Source organism: Ascaphus truei, chromosome 1, assembly GCF_040206685.1.
Source record: "Ascaphus truei isolate aAscTru1 chromosome 1, aAscTru1.hap1, whole genome shotgun sequence".
Classification (NCBI taxonomy): domain Eukaryota; kingdom Metazoa; phylum Chordata; class Amphibia; order Anura; family Ascaphidae; genus Ascaphus; species Ascaphus truei.
The window spans coordinates 331,941,023-331,960,884 of NC_134483.1; the positions used below are offsets into that span (position 1 = coordinate 331,941,023).

General features: G+C 39.9%; 1 protein-coding gene and 1 long non-coding RNA gene across 2 annotated transcripts; one reads left to right on the top strand and one right to left on the bottom strand.

The window, feature by feature from the left end:
- Nucleotides 1–3,813: 3,813 nt before the first annotated feature.
- On the top strand, nt 3,814–7,010 carry LOC142470858 (uncharacterized). The gene is made up of 3 exons (XM_075577659.1): nt 3,814–4,107; nt 5,527–5,604; nt 5,968–7,010. The coding sequence occupies exons 1-3, from the start codon at nt 3,831–3,833 to the stop codon at nt 6,990–6,992; spliced, it is 1,380 nt and encodes a 459-aa protein (XP_075433774.1). The 5' UTR covers nt 3,814–3,830; the 3' UTR covers nt 6,993–7,010.
- On the bottom strand, nt 5,850–9,437 carry LOC142470868 (uncharacterized). Its single transcript, XR_012789349.1, has 3 exons — nt 9,264–9,437; nt 8,147–8,202; nt 5,850–6,507 (listed from the first exon to the last, which is right to left on the bottom strand). It is a non-coding gene; the product is annotated as an uncharacterized LOC142470868 (long non-coding RNA).
- Between the last annotated feature and the right edge of the window lie 10,425 nt (nt 9,438–19,862).

Sequence of the window (19,862 nt, forward strand, 5' to 3'; positions counted from 1 at the left end):
CTCTTGTGAAGTCTTCTCTTTATGATAAACTTGGATAATGATATGCCTACCTCCTGGAGAGTGTTCTTCACTTGACTGGATGTTGTGAAGGGGTTTTTCTTTACCATGAAAAGGATCCTACGATCAACCACCACTGTTGTCTTCCATGGATGTCCAGGCCTTTTTGTGTTGCAGAGCTCACCAGTGCGTTCTTTTTTCTTAGAATGTACCAAACTGTTGATTTGGCCACTCCTAATGTTCCTGCTATCTATCTGATGGATTTTCTTTTTTTTGCAGCCTAAGAATGCCCTGTTTCACTTGCATTGAGAGCTCCTTTGACCACATGTTGTGGGTTCACAGCAACAGCTTCCAAATGCGAATGCCACACCTGGAATCAACTCCAGACCTTTTACCTGCTTAATTGATGATGAAATAACGAACGAATAGCCCACACCTGTCCATGAAACAGCTTTTGAGTCAATTGTCCAATTACGTTTGGTCCCTTGAAAAAGAGGGGGCTACATATTAAAGAGATGTAATTTCTAAACCCTTCCTCCAATTTGGATGTGAATACCCTCAAATTAAAGCTGATAGACTGCACTTTAAGCCCATATTCACTATTTAACTGTAACTTGAATTGATTTTGGTACACAGCCGAAATAACAAAACTTGTATCAGTGTCCAATTATTTCCGGACCTAACTGTATCTTTTCCTATTGCTTTACAATACAATACAGCATAATGTATAAAATAGATGCAATTCCCATCAGATTCATTAGTGTTTCAGTGTTTCTGAAAAGCAGCAATGACAAAAAAAAAATAGCATGGCGAACATGTGAGAAGGAATACAGAGCAACAGACATCCAACGGTAGCTACAGGAAGAGGGCATCCAGTGGTCAGTAGCCTGTGTTCGGTATCATGCACAAGGGAAGATTAAGATTCATAGAAGGGTCCGCCGGGTCAGAACCGAGTAAGTACAGGACTATATTCACTTACAGTATGCTTCTAATGTATTTCTTCACACAGCCACACATTATGCCTATGTACCTGCACTATTTTAATATTTATCATGTTCCATATTTTCACAGCGAAGCGATGCGGCTAGTAGATGAGATCAGCCGTGAAAATGATGAGAGCTCTGATGCAGAGGTTCAGGAGATTCTGCAGAAGAAGCATGATCTTAGTGTGTGAGACCAGCATCAGCTAAATGAGATGCGATTTGAGTTGGACATGTGGACATGTCAGGTAAAGTGCTTTACTGTACAAAAATACTGTGGTTCTAAAAAGTTTAATGCTTGTTTACCTTGCTTGTAACATGTTTATTATGTATGATTTATTCTAGGAAGTACAGTACTTTCATCAAATCACATTTTCTGGGTATGTTATATAGTATTTGTCTATGGTAACCAAATCCTACTGTAAATAGTATTAATTTAACCCGTTCTTTCTTGTTATTGCAGAGTGTTTGCCATGATAAGGTAGGCTAACAAGATAAAAAGAGTTGACCAAGTACGTGCATGGATTGAGATTGGAAAAAGGTTTGATGATGTTATATTTTCAGATTATCCATCATTCGCCCTGGAAAGATTTGCTACTATGGCATTCAGGAAGAAAAAGTTTATCCCTGAAACCTCGGCTAAAGCATTCACTCAAGATTCGTGTGGGGGGACAATCTTGGACCAGGACCCAAAGTTATATTTGATCAGTGATCTATTTGTTTTACCATGGTACTCTAATTGTACAGTATCTAGGTGTTACCCTGTCCCTGAATAACAGTGTTAGACAGTATACAGTATGTTTGACAGTAGTACTGTAAATGTATCTGAATATGTCTCTGTATAAAAGTGTTACATTAGTTTTTTTTCCAGGAATCATGGATACAGTGTAAGCCATTATCTCCCTGATAGTACCATGCATTAGATGAGATTTCCCATCTGGTCACTGGTTCTTCTAAGATAACGAACCAAAGCACAGTGCCTCTGCTATCGTTATTAAGGAATGTGGAATCAACTGGGTCAAAACATCGCCAGAGTAAGTAAATACTGTAACTATTTTGAGCAGTAGTACTGTATACTATTAACTGTACTGTGCTGCTATGTGTGTTTGTTTTTTCTTGTCAATAACCATACTGTCTTTGTCTCTATGTTTGCAGATCCCCTGATTTGAACTTGTGTGGCATGCTAAGAAACATCACCTGAAAAATATGTCAAGTCGACAAACAAAAAAGAACTTCAAAAGGGTATCCTTAGTTACTAGAATGAGACTCTATTCACTAAACTTCAATAAGTTCATTGCTACATTGATCGGGTTGGCATATTTCTACCAAACGCTATGGGGGTCATGCACTAAGCAGTGATAAGTGGGTTTTCTGTGTGCTATGCACAAAGCAGTGATAAGTGCTTTTAAGTGAGATAACTGCCTTTATAGCGTGATACTGGGCCTCATGCAGTAAGCGACGATTATGTGAAATCGGCAAGCTTATCGATTAGTCATGTTATTGGCGTTTTTCCCTCTCCGTATGCAGTAAGTGCCGAATACATTCAAAATCAACCAGAAAACAAATCCGCCCACTCTCACGATGATGAGCCGATCACACACAGGTGTATCGGCGTGCGTGGCGGGGTGCTGTTAGGTTGCACAATCACAAATCTTGCTGAATCAGGCGAAACAAGCATGTTTTTGATTGCGCGCCATATTTAAAGGCAACGTGTACTGCTAATCATTCTCTGTGTTGTTGGGAGTGAGAGAGAGAGAGAGACGCACAGAGCTGGACGATTGAAGATTTGCATATTGACTGAGAGACTTGTTGTGTATTGGGTGAGCTTTGTCCTTTGTTGTTTTGTTTACATCTTTGTCTTGTTTTATATGTGGAAGTGGGTCGTGTGATTGCCTGTACATTTCTTGTCTGTTTTTTGTGAGTGCTGGAAGTATGCCCGCAAAGCGTGGGAAGAGTGATGCTGGTGGGAGTGGGAGTGCTACTCGTGGGAGTACGCGTCGGAGTGAACGTACTGTTCAGGGGAGTGATGTTGCTGGTGCACCGAGTGGTGTTGCTGGGAGTGGGAGTGCTGTTGCTGGGAGTGGGAGTGCTGTTGCTGGGAGTGGGAGTGCTGTTGCTGGGAGTGGGAGTGCTGTTGCTGGGAGTGGGAGTGCTGTTGCTGGGAGTGTGAGTGCTGGTGCTAGGAGTGGGAGTGCTGGTGCTAGGAGTGGGAGTGCTGGTGCTGGGAGTGCTGCTGGTGGCGCAGTTGCTGATGGGGTGTCTGGTGGTGGCGTGCTTGCTGGTGGCCAGCTTTTGGAGGCTCTTCCATTGGAAGAAGGAGAGTCCAGTCAGCACCAGCCAAGCTCTGACCCTAAACCTGCTCGGAAAAAACGTGTGGAGAAGCCACGTAATCCTCGCTTCAATGACCAGGAAAATAGGGCTCTTGTCACTGGCATTCTGGAGCACTATGACAGTCTCTATGGACATTTAGTAGGTAAGTGTAACTTTACATTTATTATTCAAATACATGTGATCCTAGGTCATCTGAGTTTTGTTCATATGCAAATATGGGTTCAGAATATCTTTCTATGTTAATTAGTCTGGAAACACAGCTTTTTATCATGCCTTACAAGGACAACTAAACACAGGCGGTCAATTTGCCAGAACTGCATACAATATGAATGCAACCTTGCTTACATGTATAGGTTTAGTAGTGAATGCTCATGTGCTGCACATATTACACATAAAACAGCATGTTTGCTATCTCTTGGAACAGCTAGCAGTGTAGGAAACTGGTGCTTATATTATTATTAATTTACCTCATATCTTTTATATGTTTTTCAAGGGCGGACAAGTGCAGCAAGCAAAAAAGAAATGTGGGACACAATAGTCATTGGTGTCAATGCCTGTGGGAATAGTGTCAGGGACAAGTATCATTGTCGGAAAAGATTTGATGATATTAGGTCCAAATTGAAAAAGAAAATACAAGACCAACGCGTGCATGCTACTGGCACTGGAGGTGGGCCCACACCACAACGTCTCATATTGACTCCATTGGAGGAGCTGCTTCGGCCAAAATTACTTACCGTCGTCGTGGAAGGCTTGGCTGGTGACCGTGACATTGGAATTTATCCGTCACAATTTCCAGCAGGTGATAAATATTACTGTACTAGGCGTGTCGTTGCTTACAGTTATTTTGCATATTTACACTGCTTTTTATACTGTCTTCACAATATAAGCATACCTGCATCTATATATGTATATGTCTGATTCTGTATATATATATCTCAAAATAGACATATATGTAGTAGTCCTACTAAAAGCAGTAACTAATATAGCACGTGCCATTGCGTGCTCATTTACATGTGAATTCCCAAAATGCATAGCTGCAGTGGAAGCAATTGATGGTGGGCGAAGATGGGGAACAACAGGGTAGTACACATGTGTAACACATGTTCATGAGAAATTATTAGTAGCTACAGGTACAGAACAGAAATATGTATCATATTATTGTGTATTTTATTGATTTTACTCCGACAAACATGACATTACTGCCTATTTTAAGCATGCATCAAAGAAATTGCATGTAACGGCCTACAAACATCACTGGCACTAACACATCTATAGTTGCTTATGAAAAGGTCCATTTTTGCTTTATGTCATATACAGACAGCATAATGAGGCACACGTATCATATGTTATGTCATTGTTTTCATAACTTAAACACTGCAGATGACTACTTAGCTCATCTACCATTGTGTTAAAGCAGCTGCAATTAATATCTCATCACAGCATACACTTCAACAGAGGGGGTGGGGTTCAGCACACACACTAATTACAGCCTCATTTCACGGTCAACTTAGTTCACACCATTTGCACCTGTTTCAAGTCATTGAAAGGTGTGGCTGATTAGGCTTTTTGGGGAAGGGAATACCTTTCTTACAACCTGAATAGCACAACTGAAGTTAATCACACTCATTTGAAAGCTTAACTCTAGCTACTAAATGCCCCAACAACTCATTACTTATCAAACCGTACGTCACACATTAGTTCACTCATATCTATAGTTGAACTACTATGAAAGACACATTATCACACACTGCATGTGTTGTCTTGTTGAGTCACAGCCACATTCAGGTGTGCCACATCTTCGATTAATGTACCACACATATCCTCTACCAAAAACAACACTTTTTGCAATATGACCACCTTCATGATAACCATTGTGAATGGTCATCTCATGATAGTTATGTACATTATGATACTGATATCACTACACAACATATGATTTTTATGTACTCATTTAATCTATTTATCCTCACGCATTACTGCAGAAACATAGTATGTTGTATGTTAGGGAACTCAAAAATTCTAAGTACACAGGCATGTACAGTGTTATTACAACTATTTATGTTCACTTTCACACACATTTTCGGTTAAGGAACTGATGTTGTTAGTTAATCATAAATACAGAACATACAGAACATACAGAACATACAGAACATACAGAACAGTGTTTGTTCAATATTTACACATGTAAATGTAAAACTTATGTTATTGTTATATATAGTTGCCCCTGGAGGACATGTGTCACCTGAGATGGAACAAGTGTCTTCACCTGGGTCAGCCAGCTCAACACTACTAGAAGGTGAGTGTATCATTTGCTGGCCATATAATATGTGCTCTTCTATATATTATGTTGTCATGTGCATTATTTGTTTTGCACATCTTCTTTAAATAGGATTACTTAGTGTCAGTGAAAATTAAGTGTAAGGCAACATGTATTGTGTTAGTGATGTTAATTATCATGTAGGACTTCTGAGTTTAGAGCAACTTTTCATTCATTCATATTTCATACTGAGTCCAAACATTATTCGTAAGTCAAGGTAGTTTTTAATGAGGTTATAAAACGTATGCTAACATGTTAGGTGTTACTTAGGACACAGTACAATTACATAGTAACACAGCATACATTAACATGCCATTTAATAATGTGTACATTTCTTTTTAGAACATCATGGTGATGAGGATGATGAGTATGATGAGGATGACGCCACAGAAGAGACTGAAATACAATCATGTGACCATGAAGAGGTGCCAATAGAAACTGTTGTACCGCCAAATCGTCCATCAACTTCCACATACGATGCAATTGTAGCTTCAGAGGGAAAAATAGTGGACGCAGAAAATCGTCGCCATTCAGACATGATGACAGTGCTGGAAAGGATGATTGGACTGCAGGAAGAAACAGTATCACAATTGGCACATCTCCACAGAGTCTTCATTGAAGTGCCTAAACAGTTGCAAAAAATCAACACCTCATTCGAAGCATTAGTTGTTCAGCAAACACAAGCTAATTACTGGAGAATGACTAATGTACCACAATTCAACACCTCCCAGCCAGGATCTGTTCATGCAGGTCAGTTTTCACCACATTCATCTGATATTCATTCACCAGGCCCAAATGTTACCGGTCAAGTAGCAGACATTGCTGTGCAGGTTCCTGATGACATCCTACCGCTGCCATCTGTACAAATTCAGCAGCAGACACCTACAAAGGAGGCGACAAAAACAAAACAAGACACACATGAAACAGACCAACCATCACTTGTGCAGTGTCTACCAACTTGCTCACATGTGTCACTGGGCACAAGCCCTGTCCGTGAACAGTCACTACCCAAAAGCCCTGTAGGTGAATCGCTGCCCAAAAGCCCTGTAGGTGAGTCGCTGCCCAAAAGCCCTGTAGGTGAATCACTGCCCAAAAGCCCTGTAGGTGAATCGCTGCCCAAAAGCCCTGTAGGTGAATCACTGCCCAAAAGCCCTGTAGGTGAGTCACTGGCCACAAGCCCTGTAGGTGAGTTACTGGCCACAAGCCCCGTAGGTGAACAGTCACTGGCCACAAGCCCTGCCCGTGAAGTGCCAGAGGCCACTCAAAGTGGCTCTGTTGTGCCTAAAGTTGGTGGCAAAAGAAAAAGGAAAATTCAAGAGACAACAAGCAGGCCTGTTACTCGCTCGCAAAAGGAACAAAAAAAATAAATGTTATAATTCAGAAAATATGTCTTTGGCCTTGTTTTGTTGACTTCAGATTATCTAATTACTATTGTATGTATGCTGAAGACTGTGTTGTTTCCAAACTTTCAACTATGTTCTTGTACACGTGAAGTTTTGGAAATGTTAACACTCATAATTAATTGTGTTATAAATATTTATGTTGTAATCGTCTGTTCAGTAATGGTCCACCAGGAGCCAGTTGCTAAGTTTAGAGAAGCTGCCATTGACTTTGCAGCAAAACATTGCATTTGGGTGTGTTAATTGATGTAAGAATTGCATATGCATATTAGTCACATGCAATTATTAAAACACCTAAGTAAGTGCAAACATCTTTCTTGTACGTGTACAGCAGGATTATGTGTAAATTATTACTTACCTTTGCCTTGCTTGGCCATTGTAATTTTGTCCTTTAATCAGTTGTGTGTTCGTTTCTATAACATCTCAGAATGTATAATAATATATATACACACACACACACACACACACACACACACACACACACACACACACACACACACACACACACACACACACACACACACACACTGAGTGAGTGTGAGTGTGAGTGTGTGAGTGTGTATATATATATATGTATATGTGTATATATATATGTATATATGTGTATATATATATGTATATATGTGTATATATATATGTATATATGTGTATATATATATGTATATATGTGTATATGTGTATATATATATGTATATATGTGTATATATATATGTATATATGTGTATATATATATGTATATATGTATATATGTGTATATATATATGTATATATGTGTATATGTGTATATATATATGTATATATGTGTATATATATATATGTATATATGTGTATATATATATGTATATATGTGTATATATATATGTATATATGTGTGTATATATATATATATATATATATATATATATATATATATATATATATATATATATATATATATATATATATATATATATAGTACTATATAAACTGGTATACACAAACTAATACACTTCATGCTTCCTTGTGAAAGCACACTATTTTAATAATACAGGCCTAATGTTTGAGAAATATCCTAAGTATGAGACTCTAACAGTATTGTGCTTAAACAAATGTTTATTACTTCATTCAATCATGTTTCTCACCATTTAAATAGGTTTCATACAAGGTATACTTAATGCCATCAATGTTGTGTGTACTCCTGCAATATAAAAAAAAATAAAATATTATATATAAATATATATATATTTTTATAAGAGATATATTTATATATATATATATATATATATATATATATATATATATATATATATATATATATATATATATATATACACACGTATTTAAACTCATGCAGACAGGGAGTTAACCAGACTTTCACATACACACAGAAATGTAAGCGGGGAAAAAACATTTCTTTTTGCAGGTGTGTTTTTACTGATATGCCTGGCTAAGAAATATTTTCACACACTGGTCTTTGTTAGTTTTCAAAAAAACACTATGTGAACGCATTCACAGTCTAGGGATGTTTTTCACAAACGAGATAAAAGAAGGAGAAATGTTTCTCCCACAGTCCCATATCACGAACCACAACTGTTAACCCAATTAGACAAACAAATCCAATTGGCGTTTGAAATAAGGAGTCAAAGTAGTTACTTTTGTTGACCTTGACAAGGAAAAACAGGAGTTTGTTAGCCATTCAGCACATTCATTTTGATGAGCAAATAACACAGACCTGCACACAGCTTTTGTGCTACTCAGACATGGCTGATGAATTCGTTAACAATATTAATCCCCTTTTAGGGTATAAGTACATGATCTGTGAAGCCATCTTGAACAGTCGCGGACAGAAAGCAAGCACACGCCAAATCGATGATTTCATTCGAGCAAAATATCCTTATTACCAAGACCGTAAGCATGCACGGAATTTTAATTCCTCAATAAGATTCACTTTATCAAGTAATGACTTTTTTGAACGTGACCAGGATAAGCTACAACACACCTATGGTTTCTGGAAGATTGCCCCGGAAAAACAATTTATCCTGAAAGACGGCACTTATATTGTCGTGAAAGGCATATTTATTCCTAATGGCAATAGCAATGTATCCGCTACTACTGATCCGTTTGAATCGATACGTGCTGCAATATCTGCAGCCTCCATTCCTGAAACCCACATTGTACAAGAACAAAAGTACTATGATTATGTACCAAGCCTTTCAGCTGAAATTGCATTGGAATGGGAACCGGAAGAAATGAACCTACCTCCCGACCAATTATTTGAAGAAAGCAGTGGCGATTCCTATGAGCGCATCCTGGAGGAGATATGTGCCATACTGGATTCAGCGGTTGGGTTAAGCGTGGATGAAAATGGCTTGCATTTCTGGAGCGACCAGTTGCAGCCAGGCGAAGAGTTAATTCTAGAAGAATGGTAAATATAACAATCGTTATGCGTTGACTCTGCGTTTAAATTTTTTTTTTTTTTGTAACCACCATTTTCACTTTCAATGCGTGGATACAGCGTAACATTGCAGACTGCATAACATGTAGCGATCACAAACAAATTGTTTCCTAATACAATATAGTAGGACCTGAAAGAGTAGTACACATTGCTGACGGAATAAATATACGTACTTTCCTATCCCTTTAAACATATTAGCAACATTTTACCATTACTCTAACACATACCTGTTTTGTTATCATGCAACATCTACAACATTGAAAACCGGGTCCACCACGTATGACGTGGGACCCTTGTCATGGGCCAAGGCGTCCTTAAAAAGGATTAGTGATGTAAGTCCCGCCCCCAAGCGACGTGCGCGCCTCAAAGCCTATTGGCTGTCATGTTTTGTTATAGTAACGGTAACTGCAGTGTGTGATGCGTGCGGCTCAGTGTTTGTAGGCGTACCCTGGGCGTTAGCCGAATGTTAATTGAGTGGGAGGAGTGTTAGCGTGCGTTTCACGCTGGCTTAACATGACGTCACACGTATTGCATTTGCGCATTGTGTTATCGGCCGTGCTTTCTGTTCAAACACGTCTGTTTAAAAAGAATACAGATGTACTCGTTTAGAACGAATGTAGTTTCGTCTTCATTGTATTTGAAATAAAGATGTTATGTTTACTGGTATTTTCAACATGTATTGAACGCACAACGTACGCTTTGTTTTGCGCATGCGCTAACAGTTAGTGGAGCCAAGCGTGAAGTGCGTGCGCACACAAAGATGTGCGCGCACATCTTTCAGTATACAGGCAACGTTCACTTCTTATACATAGTTATGCCTGCTACAAATTTAAAGAAACATTACATACTGATGAACAGTTTTACTTCTAACATATAAGTGAGTGACGTGTGTATCTACACAATCATATAGAGCTGCGTAACGCGTTGTCACGGATGCATATCTAGTAAGGTGCCATCTTTGACCATCATGTGTTTGCTGTATTTCAGAGATGTCGGGGAAGATACAATCGGATCAATGTATGATTTCAGAAGAGTCTACCTTTATATGAGATGATTGTGAGGAGGAGCCACCGACTACTATACTACATATGGAACTAATTTTATATTGCTTGCAGCGCTTATTAACAAACAATTAAAAATGTGATACCCTTATGCCTATATTGCATAAGCACTTAATTAACATAATGATGTTGCAAAAGAATGCCTCATGAATTTTTATTGAGTGTTCTTTAATGACTACTAACATTTTATGACATGGTGTGTTTTATATATAACAACCATTCCCACTCTGCTAACACATTTGTGTATTCTAATATGTAATGGAACGTATGACTGTCGAAACTATGTAACAATAATAATAATAATATGAGCATGTTCATGTATAGGGCTGCTAGTTGTACGCAGCGATTTACAGACACATGTTTCAGCCTGAGGTCCCTGGCCCGTGGAACGTACAAATGTTTTTTTGCCGCATGAGGCACAGGGAGATAAAGTGACTTGGCCAAGGTCACAAGGAGCCCACACCGGGAATTGAACCAGACTCCCCTGCTTCAAACTATCAGTGCCAGTGTGTGTCTTTACTCAGTGAGCCACTCCTTCTCCCAATGTAAAGGACACTTACAACCAAGTAGCCATTTATTTTTAAAATCTCTTGTTACATGGGTATGTAGATAAAATGGTTTGGGACTGTAGCAAATAATGTTACTGGCCAGATGTTATGGTCCCCTCCAATGCATGATGTTCTGAATATGACATCACCATCATGTTATGAAGTACGTTTCTGTGTATATTTCATTAACCTAACTAACTATAGTTTACTGTGTTTATTAATCGTTTAGAAATACATAGTATAGTCAATATGATGATATAAGCTACCATAATAAAGCTGGTGTTATCATTTGTCGGTGTTATACATGGATCCTACACCAATTGATAGAGACACAAACAGTTGTCTTAAAAAGTGTGTCTATGCTAGTGATGAATGTGCTCCCGTAAGTAAACAAATAAGTACAGTTATCCCCTTTTCTCCAACCACCTCTATATTACATTAATGGAAATTATAAGGAAACATACATAAAATGTGATGAAATGTGAGTAATCATTTTGTAATACAATGCACATGAAAGCTCAAGAGTAGCTAAATGCATATACATGATACAGAAAGTACATATATGTAACATTTGTGTTTAAACCAATATGTTGGGTTTTTAGTTCCAATAATTATAGGAAGATTGAGGTAGCCACATCTTATGAGAGATGTCAGCAAATATACATACCATGATCAGTCATACTGGAGATATACCTATAATGCAAAGGAACAATATATAAATTGCAAACATTGACATGCCATCTTCAGTACCATAAACAACACAGCAAAGTGTGTATTTGGTGTTAAATGTACAACACCATGTATATTTCATGACATTCAAAATGTAAATCAGCCTGGTGTACACATCATATGGATGTACATGTTACACTGCACCAATAACATTGTATGTAAGCATACTAGAAGCATGAATGATTATGGGCATAATATGTGTTTTGTCTTAGCATAAGGAATAACACAATGCTAAAATATTATTGCTTTGTTACCCAAGTTGTATTCACATACACACAACTAAAGTACAATTGAAGAGGGATTATATAACCTGTGCAACAATAACATACCGGTGCCACATCCCTTTGTGCACACAGCAGAGAAAAGAAAGGTGTGCAACCCATATTCATCTGTGTCCTAACAGAAGGTTATATAAAGAAACATTATTGTTAATATAACATAATTAAACTATAAAAGTAGTACTAGGAACATATGAGTTTGTACTTACAAGAAAAAAATGAATTGATGAGATTCTGTCGTGTCTGGCCACCACTGGCTGTTTGTTCATTTTCAGCAGCTACATGGGTGGGATGCTCGTCTACCAAAGCCTCAGCTAGGTCTGACTGTACATTGTGCCTGAGTGCAACATTGTGCAAAATGCAACAGGCAAGGATAATATCAGACACTTTTTGAGGCTTGTATAGAAGAGCCCCACCAGTTCTGTCCAGACACCTAAACCTGGTCTTGAGTAGGCCAAATGTCCTCTCTATAACAGATCTTGTAGATATATGGGCTGCATTGTACCTGTCCTCTGCTTCAGTTTGAGGGTTTAGCACCGGAGTCAAGAGCCACGGCCTAATTCCGTATCCTGAGTCACCTATAATGAATGGAGCACACATAAGCTGACATTAGTGATCAAATTGTACAATGCCAACATTCCTAAATCAACATGTGTTTTGTGTTAGAACATGTAAATATGTACTCACCCAGCAGCCAACCAGGTTCAAAATGTCCCTCTTCGAACGCATGGAAGACTGAAGAGTTCCTCAGGATAGAGGAATCGTGACTGGAACCAGGGAACTTGGGTACCACATGCATTATCCTCATCGTGGCATCACATACCACCTGTACATTGAGTGAATGGTAGTGCTTCCGATTGCGGTACACATGCTCACTCTGACTAGGTGCAATCAAAGCAACATGTGTGCAATCGATTGCACCCAGCACACATGGTATCCCTGCTATATTATAAAAGCCAGTCCTGACTTCCAGCCACTCTGTCGCCTCTGTAGGAAAATGAATATAATTCCTAGCGCGTCTATTGAGTGCATAGAGAAACTGGGTCAAGGCCCGCGAGAATGTAGATTGCGAGACCCCGCCCACTATGCCCACAGTTGTCTGGTATGACGCGGAAGCAAGATAATGTAATGAGCACAGCATTTTAACAAGCCCAGGGACTGCACGACCTCTGGCTGTGAAAAAATCTAAATCCCCCCTTATCTCCTCATAAAGAGCTAAGATTGCTGCTGAACTCAAACGATAGCGACTTACAATCTCCTCCTCACTCATCCCATCTAACAGGGTTCTCTCCCTGTACAGACGCGGACGAGGCACAAGTTGTCTCCTCTGTCTTCTCCTCTGATCTCCTGTCCCTCTACCTGTCCCTCGGCCTGTCCCTCTCCCTGTCCCTGTCGTATCCGCGTCACTGTCACTGTCCCTCGGTGTGTCCCTACCTTGCCCTATATCATTCTCTTGATCAGCAAGCATGTCATAGAAAAGAATGTTCCTGCGTCTCCTAAACATTCGCAACATTTTGAAATGAGTAGCTGTGAATGAGCAGGTAATGTGCGTCCTTTAAATAGGTATGTGATGATGTCAGGTGACATAGTAAAATGCAAGGTGTTACATTAACATAATAAAGTACTTCTGTGGCAAGCTGTGTGCACTTGTTGTTCTAAGTATTTGTTGTGTGTATTCTGCAGGGAATGATGATATTTGGCAATGATGTGACGTGAAGCTTTGTACAAAGATTGCTTGCAAATAAATAGTTGCATGTGCAATGCATGTAACACTTGTGAACGCAAGAGTCAGTCATGTAATGAGACAAAAAGGCTGAGATTGACGTGGGAAAAGTTTTGTGTAACATGTGTAATTATCCATGTTATTGTGACATGTTGGCAACAATGAATAGTCGTGTGCATATGCATGCATTTGTGTAAGGAGGATAGTTGGTATAGAATGAGTTTACAAGGTGTCCCAATGATGAATTACTGTACATGTGTGTATAAGTTAGGTTGAAGTGCTTGTAATGCAACGGTTACAATGTAAACATGCAATGTGATTGAGCGTCCAATAAGTGACGTCATGAAAATAGGGAGGACCCAAAAGTATATGTAAACATGAGAAGACAGATGTACATGAACGTTTAAAGATGCGTGTCACATTACAAGCATTGTGTAATGTAAAGGAAGATGAATATACTGTGTATGAGTGACATGTGTGACATGTGTGACATCATGTAAATAATTGTCGCTGAGTTGAGTAAAATGTGTGATATGATGTGAGGTTCTCCTTTAAGAGTGTAGTATAGTATTTTCCCTTGCCACATCATCACATGATGAGTAATGTGACCCGCAAATGCTGAAAACATGTAAAAGTCGAATGTTATGCAAATAAGACACATCAGCTGTGACACAATGCAGGGAATGCCCCCACACTGTAATGCAAATGACGTTTGTATTGTGAGCAATGAAACGTAAACAGTACTATACTGTTATACGTCCCCGCTCCATTGACTTCCATTGATGTACAGAAGATGTTTTTTTTCTAAGTGCCGTTCCGGCAGCCTTAGCGATCGTTCTCCCGTCCAAACTGCCAACTTTAGTTGGCGGGAGAAATCGGCCATAACATCTCAATTTCGTAGTGCCGATCAGCCCCGATAAGCTGTTTTTTTTTGTTGAATCCAGCCGATTTAAAAAAGTGGCGATCAGTGTCGAAAACAGGCTTATCGGCAGGCGACTGGCCATAACCAAATTATCGGCTCCGAAACCTGGCGATATGAAGCACTTATCGGCGCTTACTGAATCTCAAACCCAATTTTGGCTATAACATGGCCATATTTCCCTTATCAACGCTTACTGCATGAGGCCCACTGTCTGCTGTGAGATTCACAAAGCAGTGATAACAGTGCAGTATCGTGCTATAATGGCTATTTAAAAGCACTTATCACTGCTTTGTGAATCTCATAGCAGACAGTATCGCCCTATAAAGGCATTTATCTCACTTAAAAGACTTATCACTGCTTTGTGAATCTCACAGCAGGCAGTATCACGCTATAATGGCTTTTTATCTCACTTAAAAGCACTTATCACTGCTTAGTGCATAACCCCCTATGAAATTTGCGGAAAAAAGGTAATGAAGGGGTCAACCCCTCCCATGAGGCCTAACCACCCACCACAGGGTAACTACCCTTTTCACCCAGCCCCTCTACCATCAACAACAACACTCAGGAATGTGCAAAAGTGCTTTTAGCCAAATATGGATAATAGCACTTTTGCCCAATTCAAATAAATAATATAATCCAAACTTCCAGTGACAATAGGCACTTCAACGCTGGATCCTTTGGGTGCATAAATATTAGCAATAAATGGATAAACAGGACTGGATAAGTGGGTAAATGAATTAGTGAATGTAGTAAAGTCCCCAGTTGGACCAATAAACCCTGAAGGGTAAGAAATGTGGCTTGAAAAACCCAATCAAACCCTCATTGGGATGGATCCTGGACTCACCATGCATGTAAAGAGAAATACTCACAAATACCCCTTGTTCCAAAGTCCTGAATGGCGTGCAGCCTGGTGTGAAGATGCTAGTCTTGGATGAACAAAAAAGAAAAAACTGGCGCATAGCCAAGAGTGGGTCCCAAACAAAGTTGAATTAAAAAAATATTCTTTATTGATCCATCTAAAAAGGTGGAGGTAAACACCCTCCTACGCATTTCGTGTTCAAAAACACTTTATCAAGGAGTTTTTGAACACGAAACGCGTAGGAGGGTGTTTACTTCCACCTTTTTAGATGGATCAATAAAGAATATTTTTGAATTCAACTTTGTTTGGGACCCACTCTTGGTTGTGCGCCAGTATTTTCTTTTTTGTTCATCCAAATAAATAATACAGTGCAATAAAATACAATACAAAATACAATACAATTTTAAAAAGTACATTAGCCATCCATTGTTTGTCACTGTGGTTAACTATGCCCTAAAACTGGCATAGATAGCTACATTGGCAACCAATGGCCAGCCTACTACCCACCCCCTTTATCCCCAACGCCCCCCCTCCCCCAACACATACAGTCATGGGCAAAAGCCTTAATATCCATATCTGGATAATAGCGCATTTAAAAATAAACCAAAAGCCAGCCAATATATAGTAAATAAAAGTTGTACTTACCCCTGCCAGGTTGAAGGCCTCTCTCCTCTTCCTCTTCTGTGGCACCAACATTTAATCAAAAACACTAGCTACTGGCCAGTAACCCATTAATCACCTGGCCTAAACACCCTCCCCGAAGCAACTTCCCCCATCACCCACCGCCTCTACCCACATCACCACACACAAATGGGAAAAAGCCCTAGTAGCCAAATATGGGTAATAGTGATTTTGCACATTTGTGATAGTAAAAGAAAAAATACACTATTAAAATTTTTTTTATATTACAGAACATTAGATAAGAAACACTAGAAAAAAAAACATTGATTGTCACTGTTGTTACCAAAGCCCTCAATGGGGGCACAGATAGCCAAATTGGCACCCAATGTGCAACCTAAAAAAAAAAATTACAAATAAAAAACATTACAATAAAATAAAAACAAACAGTAGTTAAAAAAAGGCATTGATTGTCAATGTGGTTATCTATGCCCTCAACGGGGGCACAGAGAACAACATTGTTAATCAATCGACATGATAAAAATACACAATTAAATAAAACACAAATAAACTGTTTCTTACCCTTGCTGGGAAGGAGGCATTCATCCTCTTCATCCAACTGCAGCACCAACAACTCTTGACACACGAAGCAATGATCCTCAGCTTGAATCAGGATGTGCATACATTCTTTGATCTCTTAAAAACCACATGTTATTTACTAGTATTTAGATATCATAGTTGTTTTAGTTGGCATTTGCTTGTGAGTATGTCTTTGGGGTATATAGGATATTATTCATTTAATGAGTTCTACATGATAGTCATACTTTAAATATGTGATATTTCTTTGGTGTTGTCATGTCATTGGGAGTTTTGTCTCTTTTTTCCAAATCACATATACCATTGAAATACATGTATCAAACAGATTACTTTATGTGTATTATACAGCCATATGTATATTCACTAGATAAGTCATTTTGTGAATTTATTCCATGTGGCTCTATGTAATTTTGATGTTCCATTTGTTAGAGGCATCTATATACTAAACTGTGTCTTAATGGATGCTTTATCACAATATACAGGGATGTTGTGACCCAATGCTTATGGCCATGCAGAGATTCATGTATTTATCTGTATGCCAAATATATATGTTTGATCATGCTCCCTTTTGTGAGGATGCGGGGATCGCGGCGCTCACAGCGCAACCCCTCCTCACTTCCGAATGCCCCCACTGCCATGAGACGGCTTCCTCACCTCGCCCGACCTGCTCCCGCTGTGCGGGGGCACCCCCCTCGTTCCCGGTGGGGCGGCGCTGTCCCGCGGTCTCTCAGGGCTCTGGCGGTTCCCTCTGGTCCCGGGCGCGCACTCTTTGACTTTACAGAGCGTGCGCCGGGCAAGGATAATTTATTCACTGCACTAGCAGTGAAACCACGCCCCCAAATCTCACAAAGGCTGCCGCTTAACCCTAAAGCTCCCCACCTGGCTGCATATCATAGGAACCAATCCAGGACAGCTCCTCATGTTCCTCCAGGACTGCCTCCGTTCCCTATTGGTCAGCCGCAATATATAGTACATGTCTTGTCTCTCTCACATTGCTCGACAGTCTCTGCTTGCGGACGTCTATTCTGGCTCTCCCTTTGCTCTTCGTTTATTCAGGTTGCGACCCGGCTTGGCGGACGTTCCTCTCTGGCTCTGGACCCCGGCTCTCACCTGACCTTGCAGCTTCTCTCATCCCTCGACCACAGCTTGGACCTCGACCTCCCGGATCTCTCTCTCCCTGACCTTGGCTAACGGCAACGACTTCGTCTCTTCTGTACCGGTACCGATAAGTATTGCTACACCTATTCCCACCTGGCCTGGCAACGCCAAAACACCACACTCCGGACACGCTCCTTCTGCTGCGGGTGCGTGCACATATACATCCCCACCTCAGTATAAGGGACGAGTCTGGTCTGCGGGCAGCACCGGCATAACAGCTTTGCAATTTGATGTTACATCTGGAAATCAATTCATATTGGTGTACTATTTAGCAGATTAAATGAATTCCTGTGTTTGGGGTTTGACATATTGACGTATATCGAGTATCTAGAATTTATATTTCTAGTGTCATTGCCTACACACATTTATTATTAATTCTTTCAATTTCATTATCAACTACACATGCTGGCAACAGTTATAATATAGTATAGCAATATACTGTACATGTTCTTCAAGGTATTGTTTTTAATTTGTTTTTTGACACAGTTATGCAGACCATGTGTGTTATACATTTTTATTATATGTCAAACTGTTGTTGTTGTTAACACATTGTATCGTTTTTTTCTGAATACTCCATATCCATAAGATTTTCTGTTTCATGGATGGATTAGTGTCTCATTTGATTGGATTCGTTACATTGTGTTTTCAATGTTATAGTTGATACTTCTTAGGTTAGGTCCCTGCTGCAGACGGCGGCGCGCCTCTCACCAGCCCCTTACCTCCTCCCTAGCAGTCCTCGGTGACTTCTCGCTTCCTGGCTCACTTCATACGGTGGCACGTCAGCCAGCACGGGATACAACAGGATTGTGTTCCCGTGCGGCGACGCTTCACATGGTGCGCCAGTGAGCCAATCAGAGGATGTTTAATCTCTGTGGGCAGGAGCTGTGATTCACGGGGATGATAAGGGGTGTGCTATGGCAGACCAGCAAATAATAGCCCAGCCAGAAGGTCTCTACTCTGTGGTTAAATCTCTCCACTCACCATCTGTAGACTATAAATTCCCTTGCTCTCCGTTTCAGCAATACAGGGAAAAAGGAGACCAAAAGCGCACCAGCACAAACGGAGCAGGAAGGACCCAAAACGAAAAATAATTAAAAGGGCACTTTAATGTGACAAAAGACCCATCCAACGCGTTTCGAACGTCACAGCGCTCTTTTTCAAAAAAAGAACGCTGTGACGTTCGAAACGCGTTGGATGGGTCTTTTGTCACATTAAAGTGCCCTTTTAATTATTTTTCGTTTTGGGTCCTTCCTGCTCCGTTTGTGCTGGTGCGCTTTTGGTCTCCTTTTTCCCTGTATTGCATTTAGTAGCTGCACAGCCTGCCAACCTTCCCCACCAGGATGTGAGTATTTGCATATTTTTCAGGGGAACCTGCCAATGAGACTGATGGTAAGTGGGCTTGTACCATATGCCACCTGTCTTCAGGAGGATAGTACCCATACTATTACACATTAGGTACTATATCAATTATTAGTACCCTGGTTTAGTGGTTTGGCTTATTTTGGATTATTACACCTGCATTGAGCGCTTCAGCTATTTTCTACATTTTCTCCGTTTCAGCAGCCTGTATTGTGCAGCATAAATTAGTTAATTCTTTTGACTGTGGGCCATACTGTTTCTAACTCATCATAAATATAGAGACATTAACTATATGGAATATTTGAGGGGGTGCCAGCCTCCATAAACATCTAGAATAAAGAGGTAGCAGCTAATCAAGTGCTATTGATTATTTGCCCTCTGTTTTATATTCATGCTCCGTGCTCCAAAAGCAGGAAATAAAGTCTTCCTCATGGCGCCATCCATCATTAATGAAACCAACCAATTATACCAGCTGTGACCGATAACAGCACCACAGATTGTTTTTGTGCCAGTCTTTTGAAGAATCTCTGCACTCAATCCCCGACGTAGCC

Bases quoted from the DNA above. Each gene is read 5' to 3' on its own strand.
- LOC142470858 (XM_075577659.1), top strand. From the start codon at position 3,831: ATGTGGGACACAATAGTCATTGGTGTCAATGCCTGTGGGAATAGTGTC. The intron at 4,108-5,526 runs GTGATAAATATT...TGTTATATATAG, and splicing joins TCCGTCACAATTTCCAGCAG to TTGCCCCTGGAGGACATGTG. The intron at 5,605-5,967 runs GTGAGTGTATCA...ATTTCTTTTTAG, and splicing joins CAGCTCAACACTACTAGAAG to AACATCATGGTGATGAGGAT.